At 36.3% G+C, this 22778-nt stretch overlaps 1 protein-coding gene across 3 annotated transcripts in view; it reads left to right on the forward strand.

Moving 5' to 3' along the window:
• UBE2U (ubiquitin conjugating enzyme E2 U) overlaps positions 1 to 22778 on the forward strand; it is a 63303-nt gene that overhangs the window by 2254 nt on the left and 38271 nt on the right. For 2 of the 3 annotated variants that reach the window (XM_009209899.4, XM_003892001.3), the window contains exons 2-6: positions 422 to 503; positions 1568 to 1660; positions 5530 to 5627; positions 9620 to 9737; positions 15392 to 15440. In XM_009209899.4, the coding sequence (XP_009208163.1) occupies positions 422 to 503; positions 1568 to 1660; positions 5530 to 5627; positions 9620 to 9737; positions 15392 to 15440 (440 nt within the window). The remainder of the gene's footprint in view (positions 1 to 421; positions 504 to 1567; positions 1661 to 5529; positions 5628 to 9619; positions 9738 to 15391; positions 15441 to 22778) is intronic. The other variant, XM_009209896.2, reaches the window with a different exon arrangement.

Below are 22778 nucleotides of genomic sequence, written 5' to 3' on the forward strand. Positions count from 1 at the left end.
GATTTTTTCTTAATGAAAATGTTCCCACTTCATGCCTTTCATATAGCATTCATATAGCTATAAAATGTTTTGAAGAAACATGCACTTTCCAACTATTTCTTTCTTTTAAAATTTGAATCTTAAGTTGGTTATTGATTTATACAAACAGTATATAAGCCACACATCCTAATCTTGACTTTCTAGTCCCACTTGTGATTTCCACACTTATGATTTATTTTTATTGACTATTGTATATGTTTTCTTGGATCTATATTAACTTCTGTGTAATAAGACACATAACACTTCCCCAGAGCAGCAAATAAATAAAGTTATCAAAAAAATTAGAGTTTTTAGAATTCAGTGTGACCTGGTATATGATTTTCAAAACTTCGATAAATACTTCATAAGTTTTACCTGATTTAATTTTGTTTTTAACTTCAAGGGCATCGCTGCTAGGCCTGTAAGTGAAGATATGATGGAATGGGAAGTCGAAATTGAAGGTCTACAGAATTCAGTCTGGCAGGGTTTGTATTTTCAAAACCAATCTATTTTTTTAAAAGTCTTTATACCATTATTAGCCCATCCTCTTTTTATGTAGGATAAGGTTGCATTATATAAATTTCCTGAAATTCTTCTTTGTATGCATAATAAGTTTGTATTATACCAGTTGTCTAAAATTCTAAAAATATTCCCATTATTTTTTCATTATGTGACTTTTTTTGCCATGTGTCAACATAGATGGAAATTTGGGGTATTTTTCTTTATGCCAAATCTTAATTTTATTACATTTTTAAGAAGCAGACACAATAAAGCGTATCAATTGAGAATATCTTCTGTCTTCCATTAGCTCAGGTACTAACTATCAAAATTCCTATTGGCTTCAAAACCCCGCAGTTACTTCTCATTTTTTCCTTTATGACTTTACCCCAAATTTTCATAAATCAAAAAATCTCAAGAACACTAAGCCACTATAAACTTTAATGATCATGTTTTCTTTCAATCATGGATTAATAAGATAGATTCCTCACTCAAGGAGTGAGGTAGGGGAGAGAAACACATCAGCTGATAATTACAATAAAATATACATTTTGTGGATTTTGAACAGAATGCCAAAGAGGAAGAGGATTAGTTAATTATGCCTGAGGGAGTCAGGAATGTCTTCCCAAGGAGATCACATTTGAGTTGAGTCCTGAAGAATGTGTAAGAGTCTGCCAGGTTCAGAAGAAGGAGAAGGAAATTCGGGCAGAGTAAACAGCACAGCAAAGACTTGTAGACAAGAAAGGGTGTAGCAGATTCTGGGAATGTGAGTTCAGTCAATACGAGATACAATAGAAGGGGTGGATGTTAGAGGGACAAAGGTAGTAAATGGAAAGGACTAGTGGGAAAGAGACTGAAAACATATGATTATAATAGATTGTGAAGTGTCTGTTATACTATCCAGAGGAGTCTGTGCACTCTATGAATCAATTTACTTAAAAATAAAACTGTGCAAAGACTAAACCATATGGAGAAACTCCAGTGTTAATCAGGTTACAGTTAATCAGTACAACATGACACTTTATTAAAAATGTTTATTTCTATATTATAGGTTTAGTCTTCCAACTGACAATACATTTTACATCGGAGTACAACTATGCTCCTCCAGTTGTGAAATTTGTAACAATTCCTTTTCACCCAAATGGTAAGAACTAAATGACATTTTTATCATTAGAGGCTTTGTCCCTATTATCCTTGTTTCTTATAATAATCATGTTTCTTTTTAAGAACTTTATTATGATTCTTAAAGTAACAACTCTCTTTGGGGAAAATATGAAAAGGCTGGAGAAAATTAACAATCACCTTAAATCCTAATACAAAGAGAAAATACTGTCAACATTCTGCCAAATTTATTTTCTTTTTTTCTATGTATGAGTTTTTTCTATACAGTTGAGGTATTACACATGAATTTTTGCCTCTAGGTTTTTAATTTTATTTTTTTTATGGTGTTTTTTTTGAGACAGAGTCTTGCTCTGTCGCCCAGGCTGGAATGCAGTTGTGTGATCTTGGCTCACTGCAACCTCCACCTCCCAGGTTCAATTGGTTCTCCTGCCTCAGCCTCCCCAGTAGCTGGGACTACAGGCATGCACCACCACACCCGGATAGTTTTTGTATTTTTAGTAGAGACAGGGTTTCACCATGTTGGCCAAGCTGGTCTTGAACTCCTGACCATCCTCCCGCTTTGGCCTCCCAAAGTGCTGGGATTACAGCCATGAGCCACTTCACCTGGCCTAGGTTTTTAATTTTAAAACTACATGTCTTTTTGCTGCACTATTAAACATTCTTCAAAAGATCATCTTAAATGGTTCAACAATACACTTCACCATTCCTGTACTGTTCAATATTTTAGCTGGATCTAGTTTTTCATCATTATAAAAAAATGATGCACTGGACAGATTAACTTTTTTTTTTAAAAAAAAAGGTAAGTTAGATTGCTACTTAAAGTTATACACAAAATGAATTCCTGAAGGATCAAAAATCTAAAAATTTTAAATGCTGGAAAAGAAGGAAATCTAATAGAATTTTTATGGGCTTGGTGAGGAAGACCTTTCTCTGCATGATAAAACCCAGTAACTGTTTGGAAAATACGACACATTAAACTGCAAAACCTGTTAAAACTTCTCTACAGCCCAGGACATCATACTCAGAGGTCAAAGACACTGACTTTTGCAAACTGAGGGAAAATATTTGCAATGCATATAGCAGAACATGTATATCATATGAAGAACACTTGTCAATCAATAAAAAACATAAAGCAATAAAAAAATGGATAAAGGCTATAAACAAACACTGGATAGAATAAACAACAAAAATAAACATAAAAAGATTATCAGTCTCACTAGTAAGAAAATAAAAGCAAATTAAAACTAAAAATATTGTTATTTACCACATATTCCTAAAATGTCAAAAGATAACATACATATTTAGTAGGCATGGGTAGACATTGTTCCTCTGATATAATCATGACCTTTTGAGGAAGTAGTGTGACAGTTTCGAATCAGATATAAAATGCATATATCCCTAAAATCCCATAATACCATGTTTATAAACTGTTCTGTAGAAATATTGGCACAAGTGTGCAAGAGTATGTTATATTTAAAGATGTTTATTCCCACCAGGCTCAGTGGCTTATGCCTGTTATCCCAGTGCTTTGAGTGGCCAGTGGGGAGTATTGCTTGGTTCCAGGAGTTTGACACCAGCCTGGGCAACATAGTGAGACCTGTCTCTGCAGAACATAAAAAAGTTAGCTTGGCATGGTAGCATGTGCCTGTAGTCCCAGCCACCTGGGGGGCTGAGGTAGGAGAATTGCTTGAGCCCACGAGGTCAAGGCTGCAGTGAACCATGATTGTCCCATTGCACTCCAGCCTGGGCAAGAGAGCAAGACCCTGTCTCAAAAAAAAAAAATGTTGATTCTCAATAGCAATGTGAAAAAAATGGAAATAACTTCAATCTCCATTAACATAGGAATTTTAAGTGAAATATCCTACAGTTACATGTATTGCTTCTAAACAGAATGAGGAAGGTCTACGAACCTTTTAGGTCTAGGTCATTGTTATATCTTTAGAATCTTCACTGCCTGGCATATAGTAGGTATTCAGATATTTTTTGAATAAATATTTATGTCCAGAAATATGTTGAAAATACATTGTTAAGTGAAGAAAGACTTTGAACAATACAATTTAAAATATACTTCCATTTAATAAACACACACATATGGTTGTGTATACATATATGTGTTTGTGTGTATATTTGTATAGACCAACTGGTAATATTGGTCTTAAATAGTAGAATTAGTAGGCAGGGGAACATTCACATTTTACATTAGATTTTTTATGTTATTTTTTCCCAAGTACATTATTTTATTGTAATTAAAACCTACTTTTGGCATCTACAACACAAAATTAATTACATACATGTGCTTTTATTTGTTTAAAATAGTTAGAATTATTGGATTAAATTTAATGCGGGGGATATTCTTATCCCCTAGTCCTCATCCCTCCCACTTCCATAAAGTAGAGGGAAGTTTAGTCTCTAGGAGGGAAGGTATAGGAAACTTGTGACTGCTCTTTTTTTCCTCCATCACTCTTCCCAGAAGTCACTTATCTGATTAGGGAGATGAAGGAAAGAATTGAGCATGCGCGGCCCAGAATTTTCTCAACACTCTCTCTTTCTAACCATCCTGGGTACGGTCTCTTTTCCTCCAGGCAGGAAACTTAGGCAGGCCTGCGGTTTGGGAGTTACGTTCAAATCAGGGGGACTTTTGTGGCGCCTGATTAAAGCCATTCATCAAGTGCATTCTCCATTTCAGTCTTATGTACGATGTAGCTGATGTTTTTACTTCCACCTTTCAATACTTTGATCTATTTTATAATTACATATGAACTTGTGGGGAGAGAGGGGTTAGTTACTAGCTTTCAAACACCCCCCGACCCCGCAAAAAAAGATGGCTATGTACAGTTTTAAGTCTTTATATAAAAAGCTAAATTGCCTTTCGGTGGTATTTATACTCCCACCAAAAACTATATTAAAGTTCTCATTTTAGCACCTTCCAATTCTGGCCATTGAAACTTTGAAGAACGTTTGTTTGCCAATTTGATAAGAGTCTTGCTATTATTTTAATAAGCACTTCTTTGAATACTTGAGACGTAAACATTCCCCACATTTGTTGATTCTTATTTTGTGACTTATATGATACAATTGACAACGTTATCACATTGTCCTAGATGTTGCAAATTTTCCTCTAATTTGTCATTAGAGATTTCCTCAAAATTGTCATTAATTTTCAATTTCGTTTATGCTGTTTTTTCACATCTGGGATTTAGAGATTTTTGTGATTTAAAATAAATTTATATTTAAGATATATTAGTCTTGTCCTTTGAGGTTTTTGCAATTGTCTTTCATCTTAGATGATCCTTTCCCAAAAGAAAATAAAAGTCATTTTAAGTTTCTTCTAGTCATTCTAGAGTTTTTATTTTTCTTATTTAACTCTATTCTTTTATTTTTTCAAACACTAAATTGATTAACTGTGTTAGGGCATAGGTCAAGCTCCTGTACATCTTTCCAACTTAATATAACAGGCCAAGGCTGGAGGGAAGTTGTGCCCATCCTCAACGTGAGGATTTCATTTCTGGGACTAAGGCATTTACTGTTTGTCACCATTTTCAGTCAGGGGGAAGGGGGGAAAAAAAGAAGGAAAACCAGTTTCCTTTAAAAAATGACTCAGAAATTGCACACTTATCCTTATATCCCACAACAAAAACTTAGTGCCACAAGGCCACATCTTGCTAGAGCAGAGGATAGGAAAAACAGTAGGGGCACATATGTATTCAGCTAAAACAACATGGTAATGGGTGGGAACCAAGGATGGGTATAGTGCTTCTCATTACAGAGAGAAGAACTAGGAAAAAGGAAGAGTAAATGCAGATAAATTTTCTGGCTTATCATTTTGATGTTTGTAAGTTTTAAATAATAATTTATTGTGTATGCCAATATTAATGTATTATTTTAATACAGTAGACCCACATACTGGTCAGCCCTGTATAGACTTTTTGGACAACCCTAAGAAGTGGAATACAAACTATACATTGAGCAGCATCTTACTTGCCCTGCAGGTAAGGACGGATTTCATATAATCCTCACTTTAATACTTTTAATTACCCTAATTATTCAAACTATAAGGATTAAAATATACAATGAATATTTAAGTGTTTAAAGAATTTGAGACGCTTATTTAAATCCATACTTCTATATGAAGGCTACAAAGTGGAACTTACTTAAATTATAAAGACTATTATTTTAAAATGAAATAGATAATTAAGGTCCCTCAAGACCAAAGAATACATATCTTATAAAAGAAGAAAATAATTATTTAGATGGTTTCAATTCTGAAAAATATAACCTTAGGTTTTCTTTTGGCTCCTAACTTCACTTACTGGTGTTGAACAAGCCTCTTAGATTGTTCTTCATTTACAGGCCTTGCCTTCCTGAGAGAGGTGGATCCAGTGACTACAACTTAAAACATTCACTTTTGTTTTTAGTTTCTGACAGCGCTAGTTAGCTACTTTCTGTCTCATTAGTGCTCATATCAAACCCAGTGAACAATTATACTAAGGATTTTCTCCTCTTCTCAGATGCCTGTTTCTCAAATGCCACATTTACCCACTGGACCCATGGTCCTTAAAAGCATACCTCAGTGTTGTACTATTTCTTTTCTTTTTCTTTCTTTTCTTTTCTTTTCTTTTTTTTTTTTTTTTTTGAGACAGGATCTTGCTCTGTCACCCAGGCTAGAGTACAGTGGCACAATCATGGCTCACTGCAGCCTCAACCTCCTGGGCTCAAGCGATTCTCCCACCTCAGCTTCTCAAGTAGCTGGGACCACAGGCATGTCCTACCATGGATGGCTAATTTTTTAAATTTTCTCTAGAGACAGGATCTCACTATGTTGCTCAGGCTGGCCTTGAACTCCTGGGCTCAAGTGATCCTCCCACCTCAGCCTCCCACAATGCTGGAATTACAGGCAGGAGCTACCACATCCACCCAGTGTTGTGTTGTTTCTGATCCTTAAAAAACTCTTCTTTCTCATCTGATGCTAAAATGAATTATTTCAGTGACACTTGCTTTGACCGCTTAGATCTAGTGTAGCAATAATCTATCCATGGAACTACTTATCACTAATAATATCTGGAGATAGATAATTGCATTTTGATTATCTAGAATACTTGGAATATAAAATATTCTGGCATCATTGAAATTTTTAATATGGAATTATAATATAAATTGCATTTCTTCTATTTCTTATATTTGAAAATAAATAAAATAAAACTTTTCTGGCTAGACATCTTAGCATACTAAGTAAAATATAATATTTAGGAAAGATTCAATGTTCAGTTCATTCATTCATTCTACAAATATGTATTGAGGATCTACTTGTGTGAGGCTGTGTTCTAGGAAAGAGACATTTGAGCAAAAGCTTTAAGGGAGTGAGTGAGTGTGATATGCAGAAATCTCGGGTTAATCCTTTGAATGCCTTTAAACTGAGACATACTCTGATTTCATCCACCTAAATTAGAGTCTGCCCTAAGAATAGCAAAATGATCCCAAAATGTAATGAGTAAGGGCAAACTAGAATGAGCTGGTGAAATTTTTGAATTGAAGAATATTTGATAAAAAGAAAGTGTGGGGCTCTGAGTTAAGATTGCCTGGCTTCACATCCTGGTTCTGTCACTTGATACCTTTGTACCATTGGACAAATTTTCCCACTTCTCAATGCCTCAATTTATTCATCAGTAAAACGGGGCTGTTGTTACCTCATGTAACCTGTGATGAGGAAATCAATTAATGCATGTAAAGAATTCGGAACTGTGCCTGGTCCAAGAAAATAACTCAATACAGGTTGAGTATTTCTTATCTGAAATGCTTAGGAATTGGGAATTTTTCCAATTTTTGAATATTTGCATTATATATACTTACCATTTGAGCATCCCAAATTTGAAATTTTGACATCTGAAATGCTGCAGTGAGCATTTCCTTTGCACATCATGTCAGTGCTCAAAAAGTTTTGAATTTGGGAGTATTTAGGATTTCAGATTTTCAGATTTAGGATGCTGAACCTCTAGTTAGTTAATATTATGATTGTTCTTACTATTAAACAGTAATGCAAAGTGACACCAAAGGGTTACCAAATATATCATGGAAAGCCAGTAGATAATACAGTTTTGTCTTTTTATTTTTCAGAAACATTAATAAAACAAATATGCCCACATTACAAAAGATTTTTAAGATAATGGGAAGGAAAGGAAATTCACTGATAATTATAAAGAAAACCCTTAACTCTACTGTTACTAGGAAAGAGCTTTCTGCTCTTTTCTCCTATGTTTCTGTTTGAAATCTTTTGGTGGATCCCACCTTCTCCACAGGTGTAAGCTCTAGTTCTGTTGCATATCTAATCCTCACACCTAGACTCTCCCTAACACACCAGGAAATACTGCTCATACTTATATCTTCATGCTTTTCTGCACTCACATTGCTTGGTTCAATTCAGATCAAAAAACATCCATAGAGTTCTAAAGTTACCTTAGAAATGGCCAGTCTCCAGCTCCTCTCTGCCTGGCAATTCATTTTCTCCTCCCTTCTTCCTCAGTCTGTCCAGCAAGCAGCTGTTCATGTTGTTGTGAGAGTTAGATCAAATGAGTCTTCCTCTAGGATACCTTTTCTGATTTATTTTCCTAGGCAGAATTAATAGCTTTGGTTTTGAGGGAGCTTCCTTTGCCACACACCCAACAGTACCCTGAGCAGATTTCTGTTAGAATGCTAATACTATAATGCACACACTGCTTACATATCTGTCTTCCCCATTGGACTACAAGCTTCCCCAAATCAGGAAACAGGTCTAATTCATCCTTGATTTCCCAGAGCGTACCAAGGACAATGCTGACATTTGGTAGATATTAAATAAAATGAATGAATGAATGAATGAACCTGAATTTTTACATCGTTGCGATTATGGTGTGGATATTGCCACATGCTTAACAATAAGAATACATTCTGAGAAATGAATTGTTAAACATTTCATCATTGTTTGAAAATCATGGAGTGTACTTACACGAACCAAGATGGTATCCCTTGATACATACCTAGGCTATGTTATAGCCTGTTGCTCCTAGGCTACAAACCTATACAACATGTTACTGTACTAAACACTATAGGCCATGGTAACACAATGGTAAATATTTGTGTATCTAAATGTAGAAAAGGTACAGTAAAAATTTGGTATTATTATCTTACAGGACCACCATGATATATGCCGTCTGTTGTTGAGTGAAACATTATTATGTGGCACATGGCTATATAAACCATATAGCCTGTTTGTTTTTCACTTAACATTGTCTCTCAAGTAACTTCCATATGGTTATAATCAATATTTTAATATTGACCTTCAATATTCCTTTGAAGGTCATTGCTGCACAGTAGAACTTTCTGTATTGATGGAAATGTCCAATATATCTGCACTGTTCAATACAGTAGCCACTAGTCATATGTGGCTACTGAGCACTTGAAATATTGCTACAATGACTAAGGAACTGAATTTTTAATTTTATTTAATTTTAATTATTCTAAATTTAAATAGCCACCTGTGACTGTACCTATGGTGATGGGCAATACAAGTTGAGACCATAATTACTAACTACTTCTTTCTCAATAACAAATGAGATACATTTTCAATTATCACAGTTATTCAAGGGGAATGTACCTGAAATGTTGTTTAAAATATTTTGAAGTTTAAATACACTAACCACCATCAACTACAATTTTTATAATCTTAATTTAAATTCAATTTAAATGTATATGATAGGAAGGAATAAGTTACAGAAAGGAGCTTGTAACTTTTTTTTGATCTATCATAGTTTTATACAGTACATTCATGAGCCTAATGTTAGGTTTCTTGAGAGTACAGACTATGTCTCATGTTATTTTTTAATCTATCTCCAGATCCATACTAGTAAGCATTTAATAAATGCTTATTGAAAGTTGTATATATTGGTTTGTCTTTTTGCTCTAAAAAAGTTTACTTTTGAAATTATATGTTGTCTGTGTTTTCCTATAGGTTATGCTTTCTAATCCGGTGCTAGAGAATCCAGTGAATTTGGAAGCAGCCAGAATACTGACTAAAGATGAATCTCTGTACAGAACAATTCTAAAACTTTTCAACCGGCCATTACAAAGTAAGAAGTACCTACTTTTGTCAGGTGCAGTGGCTCACGCCTGTAATCCCAACACTTTGGGAGGTCGAGGTGGGTGGATCACCTGAGGTCAGGAGTTTGAGACCAGCCTGACCAACATGGAGAAACCCTGTCTCTACTAAAATACAGAATTAGCCGGGCGTAGTGGCGCATGCCAGTAATCCCAGCTACTCAGGAGGCTGAGGCAGGAGAATCGCTTGAACCTGGGAGGCAGAGGTTGCAGTGAGCCCAGATCATGCCATTGCACTCCAGCCTGGGCAACAAGAGTGAAACTCCGTCTCAAAAAAAAAAAAAGTAACTAGTTTTTGTTATTTGGCAATTATCAATTATACATCAAACATTTATAGCATAGTGATCTAGGAAATAGTTGTTATATAAGGGAATATTTGAAATATTTTCTGTATCCATTTTCAGTAATGAAATGGTATTAAGATCTCTCGTACTGTAACTCTTTGTCAAACCAACCAATGCAATCCTTTTTTAAAGATCATCAAAGATCTTAAGCTGAGTGTCTTTGACTGCTATGGTCATGTGTATGGATGGTGCCAAATGAAACTAGTCTACCCATCATAAAGATATGACATCTAATTTTAACTCTTCAGTCTGTAATGAGCCTTTCCCAGACTTCACCTACAGTACTCCAGATCCTACTGATTTGCACCACTTTTCTTCTTGGTTAGCAAGATGTCAACTTTTTTTCTCCAGAGAGTTCCCTCCCCAGGAATTCCTTCTAAGAGTCTACGTGGAAATAGAGCCTGAAGCTCTTCAGTCTTTCTGCTCTACTGGGCAGTGTTTTCCTGATACCCTTGGTGTCCTGCCAGCAGCTTCGTTGTGACTCTTAACTCCATTGCCTCCATGGCCCCTGTGCTCTCTCTGTCTCTCTCTCCAGGTAGTAGAGCACTGCTTCTGGCTTCTTGTGCACAGAAGGGTTTCCCACAAATGAGAGCTGGGGCCCTACTGACATAGTTATTGCCTTTATATCCTGCCCCATCTTCTTCTGGTAGCACACAGCAACCTTGCAGAGTAGCTGGTATCATTACCTTCCCAATCAACAGGCCTTGATTTCTTACAGTACTTTTTCTCTCAGATTTCCATTGTTTCTTTTTCTATTTCCCTTCCAGGACTCCCAATCCATTAGCTAGGTCTGTATAATAGTGACCAAGCTCATTTGCTCCTCCTCCTCAAGGTTTTTGGGTCTGATACAAATCAAATGGTGTTGACCAAGCATCTTTCCAGTACCATAGAACTTTATTCTATGACAAAGTTCTTGAGGGAGCTATTTGATCACAAGCTTAATGCAAAGCAGTAATAGAAAATTCCTTTCTTCTAAGTATGTGTTATATAATAATTTAACCCTTCTCTGACTTGGTAGGCTTTCATCTGGAATACAGTAGGCTCCACTTGGAGCCTCGCATTTCTAAAGGCTGAAGAAACTGTATATGTTTAGCCAATGGAAGAAAAGATAAAGGGCAGTTGTAAAAGCTGTTTTCAAATATTTGAAGGGATTTCCTATGGAAAAAGGAGACTTCTTTTGGGTTGCTTGAGAAAACTAACACAGGACAAACACTAGAGCTACAAGTCAGTCATACTTTCCCAGGCCTGCTGGGATGTAGCAGAACTGAAGTTCAGAATACACAGGCTTGGCCCTGCCTTGTGTCAGAACATACCTTAAATATATCAGGGACTTTACTACATAATCAGTTGTCTGGAATTAATTTTATTGTCCTATGTCTAAGCCTGGTATGTGATATGCAGACATGTAAATGTTGCTCATTACCCAAACTTCTCCCCAACATTTGTTATGTTTGCCTACCCTGAACAGCTAGGTCTTTGCCTCGGTGTGTTGGCAAGAAGACCAAGTTCTAAGCTCAAACCCAGTGTGGAGGTCCAATGACCTTCCCATTTCCTGACAGCCTCCTTTCCTTGTGGCCTGGCCCCTTTTCCTTTCTTAGGGTGCTCACATACCCCAGACTGCCTGAGAACAGTCCTGGTATAATTATTTCCAGTACCTCCTTTCACTTACAATGTACCAGTTTGAACAAACAATTATATAGCCAGTTGGGTGCCCAGCTGATCTTTCCTAAAGGCAAATGACTCTATAGTTGTGCCATTCTCAATGGTAAAGTCCATCCAGGTCCCCAGTTGGCCAAATATGAGGAAGAATTGTTTTAAACAATTCAAGTTGCTTAAAAGAATGGACAAGGCCAGACTGGCAGTTAGTAAACTCTCTATTACTAAAGGTGTTCTTTTGTAACTAGTGTTTATTTGATAGAGCTAAATGACCATTTTTCAGAGATGTTATCAAAGGGCTCTGGTGCCAAGAATTGGATAAGGGGACCTTTTAAATACCTTCCAAAGTATTGTTCAACTAGTTTATGAAAACTCAGAGGAGGAAGGTCTGGAGACAATGTATAACAACTGTTTGCCTCATAGATTCTGAGTATTGCTACTTACTTTCTAATTTGTTATGAGCTTTCATATGAGGTTTCATGTGAGCAATTATCTGCCCCTTTTTTCAGTTCATCCTTGTGAATTTTGATTTCTGTATAGTTGTATTATCAAGTAATATTTACCTTCTGTTTGTCATAGTTGTTTCTATAGTTTAAAACAGAAGTTTCATATAATTTTTAAAACTCTTGGTTGAAGAAAAATACAATAGTATAAAGAGAGTAAAGCTGAGTGATGGTAGCTAAGCCTGAGGTAATTTTTTCCTAGCCAAGTATATTCCTATAGTTTTTCATAAAAAGGAGGATCATCTAATACATTTCAGATGCTTATCTAAATAAGCTATAATTGACATGAGTCATAATACTACAATAAAGGAGAATATAGAAATATTAGGGAGATTATAATAGTAATTTGTGTGATATACTTTTTAAAAACCTGATAATTCTACAAATACATCACCTTCTGCTTGTGATTAGGAGAATGTTATGACAGACATTTGATTCTTCTCCAATTCAAGCTCCCAATTCGTTCACTGGGTTTTAAAAAATCCTTTTAATAATAGAGCAATTTTAAAGCAAATTGTCTCTACAATTGAAGCAGGTGGTGTCTCATAGGATTCCAGGCTGCCATTTCTTTTTAAAGTGAGTATATTTCTTTGGTTAGGTGTAGGAATACCCTTCCGCCGAGAAATACACTTTCTGGGTGTCAGGGGAAGACAAAATTTAGTCCAGTAGCATTGCTCACTTGTTACAGAACATGAGCTTTAGCACCACCATTCAGAACCAGTTTTGTTGTTGATGATTACAGTTTTGTTACAGATACTCTGTTACTTACAAATGTCATAAGATACTGAAAAACTCAGTTTAACAGCGTGGCAGAGTGTGGATCTATTTGCTTGGGTTACATACCTCTTTTTTCCTGTTGCATTTCGCTATACCAGATAGTCCAGTCACTTTTCAGCAACGTTTCTAAGTTGCTAGTTTTAACGAGAAATGTTAAGTATTTATTTTCTATCAAAAAATATATGTTTATAGTTTTAGAGGACACATAATAGGAATCGGTTTTTAATGAAATATGTCCTCTATCCCTGACTGTTGCCTGCCAGAGGCAACAATAGCTTTCAACACATTTAGCTGTTTGGTCTGGCATTTACCACCACATTTCTAAGTTGATTCTATACTAATATTTGTAGGCTTTTCGGTTTTAGATATTATTTATAGACTTCATCTTATAAAATACAAAGATTTTGCTTTTATATGCACATTTCCTATGCACATTTTATATGCACATTTCCTATGCACATTTCCTCTCCCCCATTCTCCTAATATGAGTTGGCTACATTAATATGACTTTATAAATACTTGTCACAGATGAACCATAAATGGTTATCTTTCTTTTCTTGTACAAAAGGTCTGATTTTACATTCCTTTGTTTTTTTGTGTATACACTATCTTTTCTTCTTCTAAACTTCCTGAGAAAGCTGTAACACAGCTCCTAGGCATTCAATCAGCATTGAGCCTGTTTTGTTTTTGGAGCCCTCTTTCCTGTGGCACTCCATCCTTTCTCTTCTTTTCTGAATTGGCAGTTCTCTTGCAGGTGTGCTGGGATGGCCTTTTTGGTGCCTGCTGGGTAGGAGCTCCTGCTGGCTGCTCAATCCCCCATTTTCCTTGTGGTTGGTTTTGCTCCTTCGTTTTGTTGGAGCACATCTTCTAGGAGCTTCCTAGTACGTGGAAGCTTAACCTTTTATAACTTCACGTGCCTAAAAATGTAATTACGTTACTCTCATATACTCATAGTTTGGTTAAATTTTAGTTTGGAAATAGTTTTCTTTCCAAATTGTAAATACTTTACTACATTTTAGTTTCTAGTGCTGCTCTTGAGAAGTGTAATTTCATTCCAATGTCCAATTTTTCACCTGTGATTTATTCTTTTTTTCTGGAAGCTTTTTAAACCTTCTTTTTATTCCCAGTGATTTGAAATTTTGGATAATATTTCTTTTTGTATCCTCCCCTTCCCTGCCTCCACATTACATAGGGCATTTGATAAACTATTGAAATCTCAATCTCTAATCGTTCAGTTCTGGAAAACTTTCTTATGTGATTTCTTTTATAATTTCTTCTCTCTTCATTTTCCCTATTGTCTCTTCTAGATCTGCTCTGATTTGAATGTTGGGTCTATTGATCTGATCCTCTAATTTTTTGAAACCAAATTTCTCCTATTATCCATCTCTTTGTTCATTATATATTCTGGAAGATTTTAAGAAAAATGTTTCTGTTTCCTATTTTTCTCTTTTTTGTGGTTAGGATTGTTCCCTTTTATGGTATTGACCTTGCTCAAAATATCTAGTGATCTTTAACTATTCATTCTTATGATGGACATGTGATGAATGGACTATTTAAAAGACTGAAAGTTCTGAATACAGGCTGGGCTTGTTGACAGTTTTATTTCATTGTAGAATTATTCAGTGAGAACCTGGCCATTTCATTAGACTTAACTATTTCTCCTGAGAGGAATCTGTCAGTCCTGTGGGGGGAGGGGGGGAGGGAGAGAGAGAGAGAGAGAGAGAGAGAGAGAGAGAGAGAGCACAAGTACAAGCGAGCGAGAGAGAGAGCACTGCTAATACACTGACAGCTGGACGAGGGGAGAGAATTAGGAGTCTTGTCTGTTCAATATGATTTATTCCATTTTCGGTTTCTTATCATACTCCTGTCCTGTTTTGTTGCCACTGTCCTCCAGTCCTGAGTCTCTCTGGCCCAGTTTTTCCAGAGGTTAAATATCTTCCTTCCTGCCTGAGCAGTGGTCATCATCTGGTCGCACAGGATGAGGGTATAAGTCTTTGGTGTCTCTGCTCTGCCTCTCACCCCTCCTTCCAGAGGTATCTGGCACCTTCAATTCGTGTACTGTTTCTCAGGTTCTGAAGTGTGAATCCATTTACTTTTTATTGGTCTCTTCTCATCATGCAGTTTTTTGTTTTCAAATTTCTATGGCCTGCTAAGACAGTTACCACTTGACATCTGCTTTCTATCTTGAAAAATTTTCTTGTCATCTTTCTTTTGCTCTCCTTGAGATTTTATACCTTATTTTTATTCCTTTATTACCATTTTACTGAGGCTTTGGAAATAGTGCACATAAAGCCATATATTCCATCTCCAAGTAAACCAGAATCTTTTCATATTTTTTCTTTATAGTGAAAGATGACAGCCAGGAGTTACCTAAAGACCCACATAAATGTATCGGGTAAGATTTTCTTTATACAATTTTATGTTGATTTATTTACCAAAAGGACTATTTAAACTATGTTTTTCATCATAATTAAATCTTTGTTTTTAACTTAGAAATATCTTACAATATCTTTTTAAAATATTGTTTTCAGAAAGAATGTGGAAAATTTTGAATTCTTTCTAGTTGAATTAAAATTAAATGTAACTATATGATATATGATCTCACCTTTTTTTTTTTGAGATGGAGTTTTGCTCTTGTCACCCAGGCTGGAGTGCAATGGCTCAATCTCAGCTCACTGCAACCTCGGCCTCCAGGGTTCAAGTGATTCTCCTGCCTCAGCCTCCCAAGTAGCTGGGATTATAGGCACACACCACCATACCTGGCTAATTTTTTGTATTTTTAGTAGAGACGGGGTTTCGCCACGTTGATCAGGCTAGCCTTGAACTCCTGACCTCAGGTGAACCACCCGCCTCAGCCTCCCAAAGTGCTAGGATTATAGACATGAGCCACCGTGTATGGTCAATCTTGCCTTTTTTTTATTTTTGAAAAGAGAAGAATGTATTGTTAACAAAATCAGCACAGATCATTATAGATCACAAAAATTCAAGCAGTTTAGGAGAAGATAAGGTCTAGATAAAAATGGTAAGAGTTAGGGCTGAAGCCATTGTATCTTTTGGGAGACAGCCTATAAATATGGCATCGGTTCACCTTGAACACCTGAACAAGGTATAGGCCTAGAAACACACATATGGTTCTGTGGAATTTAATTTCTTGAGCATTTCCATCAGCTTTATCTTGATAGTTAATCAGATTTAGACAACAGCCAATTAACTAGTGTTGTAACAGTATTTACTTTAGCTCCTATTTCCTTGACTAGCTCTGTATAAAAGTTGAGTAAAATTAGATAACATGGCCGGGAGTGGTTGCTCACGCCTGTAATCCCAGCACTTTGGGAAGCCAAGGTGGGCGGATCACGAGGTGAGGAGATCAAGACCATACTGGCTAACACGGTGAAACCCTGTCTCCACTAAAAATACAAAAAATTAGCCGGGCGTGGTGGCGGGCGCCTGTAGTCCCAGCTACTTGGGAGGTTGAGACAGGAGACTGGCATGAACCTGGGAGGCAGAGCTTACAGTGAGCTGAGATCACGCCAGCTTGGGTCACAGAGCGAGACTCCCTCTCAAAAAAACAAACAAACAAACAAAAACTTAAGTGGCTTATCTTCATGAAAATATGTTGAAAAATTGCAGAAAGGTAAGCATAATCTAGTTACTGGTACACTAAGTTGGTATTCAATAGAGGGCATTGCTGCCCCTTAAATGCTTCAATGTGTTTGACCATCCTGGCACAAAATAGGCCTATGATAAATAGTCATTCAATGCATAAAGGCGGGTTTATCACCTAAAACATGAATGTCCCTAGATATCAAAAGTTATTACTCTTTTACTGCAAAAAGTTATTACTATTTGCAGTTCATAAAGATACAGTGCCTGTGTTTACTAATAAGGCAGCAAGAACACAGCAGAAGACCTTCTGTGGTCTCAGCTTCAGCAGGTCCTTTGAGCCAAACCAAGGATAAATGGTGCTAGAGTCAGGTCTGATTTGTGGTATTCACCTTGTGCCAGCCTGAACTTCCTAGAGAAGACTTACTAGTAGTACTTACTTGAGGCAATGCAGCCTAGATTTCAATGATACTCTAGACTCATGCTGTGTATCAGGCTGCACTTTATTGTGTGTCCGTGAATTCTAATGTTTACCCCTGGTACATTTGCTCTGAAATAGAGCTCAGCTATGTCTAGTTCTCAGTTTTTGAATAATGCATTCACAATGAGGTCTTGCAGAAATTATTCAAAGAAAGATGCTGCTGTTAATATTGTGTATCTAGTGCCATATGCTTAGAACTTTGCGTTACTTCATTGGCTGGAAGAACTGGCATGGCTGTAGAAATGTATTCCAAAGATATATCCAGGCAGTTGGACGCCCTGTTTCTAAAAGACATAGTTAAACTCAGGCAAGGTCTATTCAACTTGGTGCAATATAGTTGGGGGAATCTAGTTGATGTTCAGGAATTCAGGGTGACTTGAATTTGTGCTAGTCATCTGGGATATTTGCAGGGTCTATAGGATACCACTTATAAGCAGGTTTTCAGTCCTTGGGAGAACAGCTACTTATCCATATACTTAGAATGAATTCACTGAGCATATGCTGTATGCCAGGGACTGTGTCCCAGTGTGAGGATACACACCTGATTAATATGTTATCCCTAACCTCACAAGATTTATATTCTAGCATTGGAAGGCCTCTTCTTTTTTCCCCATTCCATAAATGCAAATTATTTGTTTTATTTTGTATTAATTGTTGCATAGTATAAGAAGATGTTCCTCTTCTGAAAGGGAGTCAGTGCAAGAGGTAGGCCTGTCGATCCATTAGGTCAATGTAGACAGTATTTGCCACCAGAGAATGTAGTTGGAAGACCACAGGGAAGGTATCAAGATCGTGGCTAAGGGAAGAATGCTGAGGGCAGATTGAATCATATCTAAAATGAGTCATATTTAGCAGAAACCTTTTCCCATGTGGCTTTTATTTTTTCTAGGCTTCCTTCAGAGGCCTTTAGTTTTTCACTAAGGCATCCATCTCTGGAACCACCTCTAATAAATAACAGCCTCTTTTCAATGCAATCAACATTTTATTGGGTCATGATTGTTTATTGTTGTGGTACATAAATATAATATAGTAAGTGCTGTGATAGAGGTAAGATCAAGATGCTGGGGGAGCACAGAGGAAGAAACATCTTACTCAGGCTTCCCAGGGATTGGGAGAGGAATACATAAAGACAAGCTTTCAGAGGAGGTCATGCCAAAGTGACTTCCAAAGGCAGAATAGGGATTCACCTATGCACTGTGAGGCCAGGGGATCCTAGACGGAGGGAACAGTACATTCAACAGGAATGGAACTACAACAGGACACCTTCCCAACAGCCTGACCCAGGGGAATGCACTTTGACAACCTCAATAAAAAGTTAAAATGAATCATGAATGCCAGGGGCAACCAAAATAAGATTATCAGGACCTGAGATAAAAACTAGAAGAGGAGAGGGAGGGGAGGATTGGTTGCTCAATAATCAAGAGAGGAGACGAAAATGAAACATAGCTGGTGAACATGCTAAATATACAACTGTGTGAGAGTGGCTAAATTATTTAAAGGCGCAAGTACAAGACAAAACTTGAGGGACACAGACAGAAGAGTGTAACATTTGCATTTCCTATTAAAAATCCTAAGACAAATGTGTGCCTTCAACACAGCATTTCCACTTCTAGAAACTTATCTTTAAAGATATATTTAAACAAATATATAGAGATTCCAAAAATGTTCATCATACAATTACATATCATGAGAAATTGAAAACGAAATGTCCAACAAAACTGACTGATTAAATAAATATTGGTTTAGGCAATAATGTCCAAAAAGCAGCCTTTGGATATGATTCTGGAGACATATTTGCTAACATTAAAAGTAAGCGGGCCGGGTGCAGTGGCTCATGCCTGTAATCCCAGCACTTTGGGAGGCCAAGGCAGGCGGATCACCTGAGGTCAGCAATTTAAAACCAGCATGGCCAACGTGATGAAACCCTGTCTCTACTAAAAATACAAAAATTATCTGGGCATGGTGGTGCATTCCAGTAATTCCAGCTATTAGGGAGGCCGAGTCAGGAGAATCGCTTGAACCCAGGAGACAGAGGTTGCAGTGAGATTTCACCATTGCACTCCAGCCTGGGCAACAGAGCGAGACTTTGTCTCAAAAAAAAAAAAAAAAAAAAAAAAAAAAAAAAGTAAGTGAAAAGTTGGACACAGAAATTCAGTGTTGCAAGATGAAAAAGTTCTAGAGATCTCTTGCACAATAACGTAACTACACTTAACACTACTATACACTTAGAAATGGTTAAGAGGATAAAGTTATGTGTTTTGCCACAGTAAAAAAGTAAATGAAAAGAGTGCATTATAAAATACCATATATGATATTATCTCACACACACACACACACACACACACACACACACAACTGAAAGGCATTTCTAGAATAACAAGCAAGAGAATCCCAATTCTTCCATTCACTATGTAACTAAGAAAAGTTAATTTCTCTGCGTCTCAGTTTCTTTATATATTAAATGCTGGTAATAATAGTACTGATTTCATAGAATTGCTATGAAGATTAAATTAGTTAAGTACATAGAAAGTAATTATAATAACTTCAGTCAAAGATAAGTCAAGAACCATTATGAAGTAAACTTGTAAATGGTATTATCTTGAAAAATCAAGTTTTGTGAAATTGAAAGGAAAAAGGAGTAAAAAATTGGGAGAGTAATGTGAAGACCCTAACTTGAGTATTTGCATGGTGTGGTAGAGAATCAGAAAGAAGGCTACTGTTGCTAGAACACAGCAAGGGGGAAAAGAGAAGAGAGGTAGATGGAGGTAAGAGAAGTAGGCTGGGCCAAATCACTTAGGATTTTATAAACTGTGTAAGGAATTTAGATTAATTTTATTATACCAGGTAAGGAAATTGGGACACTCTTGAACAACTTTTAGGAAAGGGAGAGACAGAATCAAATTTAACTTTTAAAGGGAGTACTTTTAACTGCTATGAGAGCAATGGTTTGTGAAGAATCTAAGGTGGAAGCAAAGAGAAGAGTTATTAGGTTATTTTGATTGATCAGGGGCAAGACAGTGGTGGTTTGGTCAAGAGTTTGGGCATAGGTATGGAGGAGAAGAAATGAGTGGATTCAAGACTTGTGCTGAAGGAGAATTACTGATTCAATGTGGGGTGTGAGAAAAAGTGGGACCAAGGATAATTACTAGATTTGGGGTTGAACTGGGTGGATTCTGCTGTTATTTACTGAGATGGAGAAGATTGAAAGAAGACACCATTGACTCAAATTAAGATGAATAATTCCATTTGTTGGTAAAGATATGGAGTCATTGGAGCTTTCATACATTGTTGCATATCTTGTTTTATCACTTTACATACCCACAACCAGTTTGAAACACAGTTTAAGTTTCTTATAATGTCAAACATTACCTTTCCTATAATCCAGTAATTCTACTCCTATTTACCTAAAAGAAATGAAAAATATATGTTCACAAGAAGACTTGAACACAAATGTTCATAGCAGCTTTATTTATAATATCTCAAACTAGAAACAACCAAAATGTCCATCAACAGTTGAATGCATAAATAAATTGTGCTGTATTAATATATAGAATACTATCAACAAATAAAAATGAATTAATTATTGATGCATGCAACAATCGGGAATAAGTATACAGGCATTAAGCTGAGTGGAAAAAAACCCCACAGTAACAAAAGAGTATATACTGTATGATTCAATTTATATGAAGCTCTAGGACAGGAAAAACTAATCTGTCAGACTAATCAGATCAGTGATTGCCCAGAATGTCAAGGGAGATTGACTGGGAAGGGGCAGTAGGAAACTTTCTGGAATAATGAAAATACTCTACATCTTATATGAGGTAATGGTTATGCAGATGTACACTTTCGTATCAAAACTCATCAATCTGTACACTTAAAACATGTGTATTTTATTGAGTGTAAATTATGCTGCAATAACATTTATTTTAAAAAGCTATTCAAGCCAGGTGAGATGGCTTGGGCCTGTAATCCCAGCTATTTGGCCAAGGTAGAAGGATTGCTTGAGCCCAGGATTTCAAGACCAGCCTGGGCAATGTGGTGAAACCCATCTCTTAGAAAAAGAAGAAGATATTCAATTATCTTTAAAACTGTCTTATATTTCTAAATTTGTTTCAAAATAAAACTTTTTTTAAAAAAAAAGGTATTCAAACCTTTTCAGTGAGTAGAGAAAATAACTATATTTCCAAACCTCCAAACTCAGATTCTAAAATCTGAGATTACTACAAGAAAGGAAATTATAGGTCAATATCTTTTATTAGCATAGGTGCATAAATTCTAATCAAAATATTAGTGAATTGAATCCACTGATAAAATGGGATAACAATGACCAAATGGGTCTGATTATAAGAAAGCAAGGTTGGTTTAATATTCAAAAATCAATTTGTGTAACACATTTACTAGCCAAATAAAGGGAAAAGCCATAAAATTATTTCAGTGAATCCGGTAAAAGTATTTGTTAAAATTTAACACCCATTCATGATAAAAATTCTTAGCAAACTGAAATAGAAATTCCCTTATTTCAGTAATAGGAATCTACAAAAGTCCAACAGCCAACCCCCTAAAATGTGAAATGTTGAATGCTTTTCTCCTCAGTTTAGGAATAAGGTAAGTATGTCTACTACCACCACTTCTATTCAACATTGTACTGGAGGTCCTAGCCAGTGCAATGAGGCAAGGAAAAGAAATAAAAATTTTAAAGTTTGGAAAGGATGAAGCAAATTATCTTTATTCATAGATAACATGCTTATGTGCATAGTGAAATCCAAATGAATATTTAAAAACTTGAAAATTCATTAGTGAATTTAGCAAAGACTCATGGTATAAGATTAAAGTTAAGATTAAAAATTAACTATGTTTCTATATACTCATAATCAATAGATAGAAACTGAAATTTTAAAAATACCACTTACAGCCAGGCGCCGTGGCTCATGCCTGTAATCCCACCACTTTGGGAGGCCAAGGTGGGCAGATCATCTGAGGTCGGGAGTTCGAGACCAGCCTGACCAACATGGAGAAACCCTGTCTCTACTAAAAATATAAAATTAGCCAGGCATGGGTGGTGCATGCCTGTGGTCCCAGCTACTCAGGAGACTGAGGCAGGAGAATCGCTTGAACCTGGGAGGCAGAGGTTGCTGCAGTGAGCCGAGATCGTGCCATTGCACTCTAGCCTGGGCAACAAGAGCGAAACTTCATCTCAAAAAAAAAAAAAAAAAAAAAACCATTTACAACAGCATCAAAATGTAATGAAACATGTACAAGACATCTATACTGAAAACCACAAATATTTCTGAGAGAAAATTTAAAAGACCTAAAAAGTAGAAATATCCAATGTTTGTGGCTTGGGAAAAACTCAATATTATTATGTTGTCAGTTCCTCCCAAATTAAACTGTAGATTAAATTCAATCTCAATCAAAATCTCAGCAGTTTTTTATTTTTCTGGAAATTTGTAAGCGGGCTCTAAATATATATCTAAAAGTGCAAAGGACATAGAAAAAGAAGGCAATTTTGAAGAACAAAGTTAGGGCATTGATGTCCCTAGATATTAAGATGTACTAGAAAACGACTATAGCTTTGCTCTAATTGGATCTTTTCAGGCCAAGTTCCTGTTCCTGAATTAGGCACCATGGTCAGACAGCCCTGAACCCATC

The sequence above is a fragment of the Papio anubis genome, chromosome 1, assembly GCF_008728515.1.
Source record: "Papio anubis isolate 15944 chromosome 1, Panubis1.0, whole genome shotgun sequence".
Taxonomy (NCBI): domain Eukaryota; kingdom Metazoa; phylum Chordata; class Mammalia; order Primates; family Cercopithecidae; genus Papio; species Papio anubis.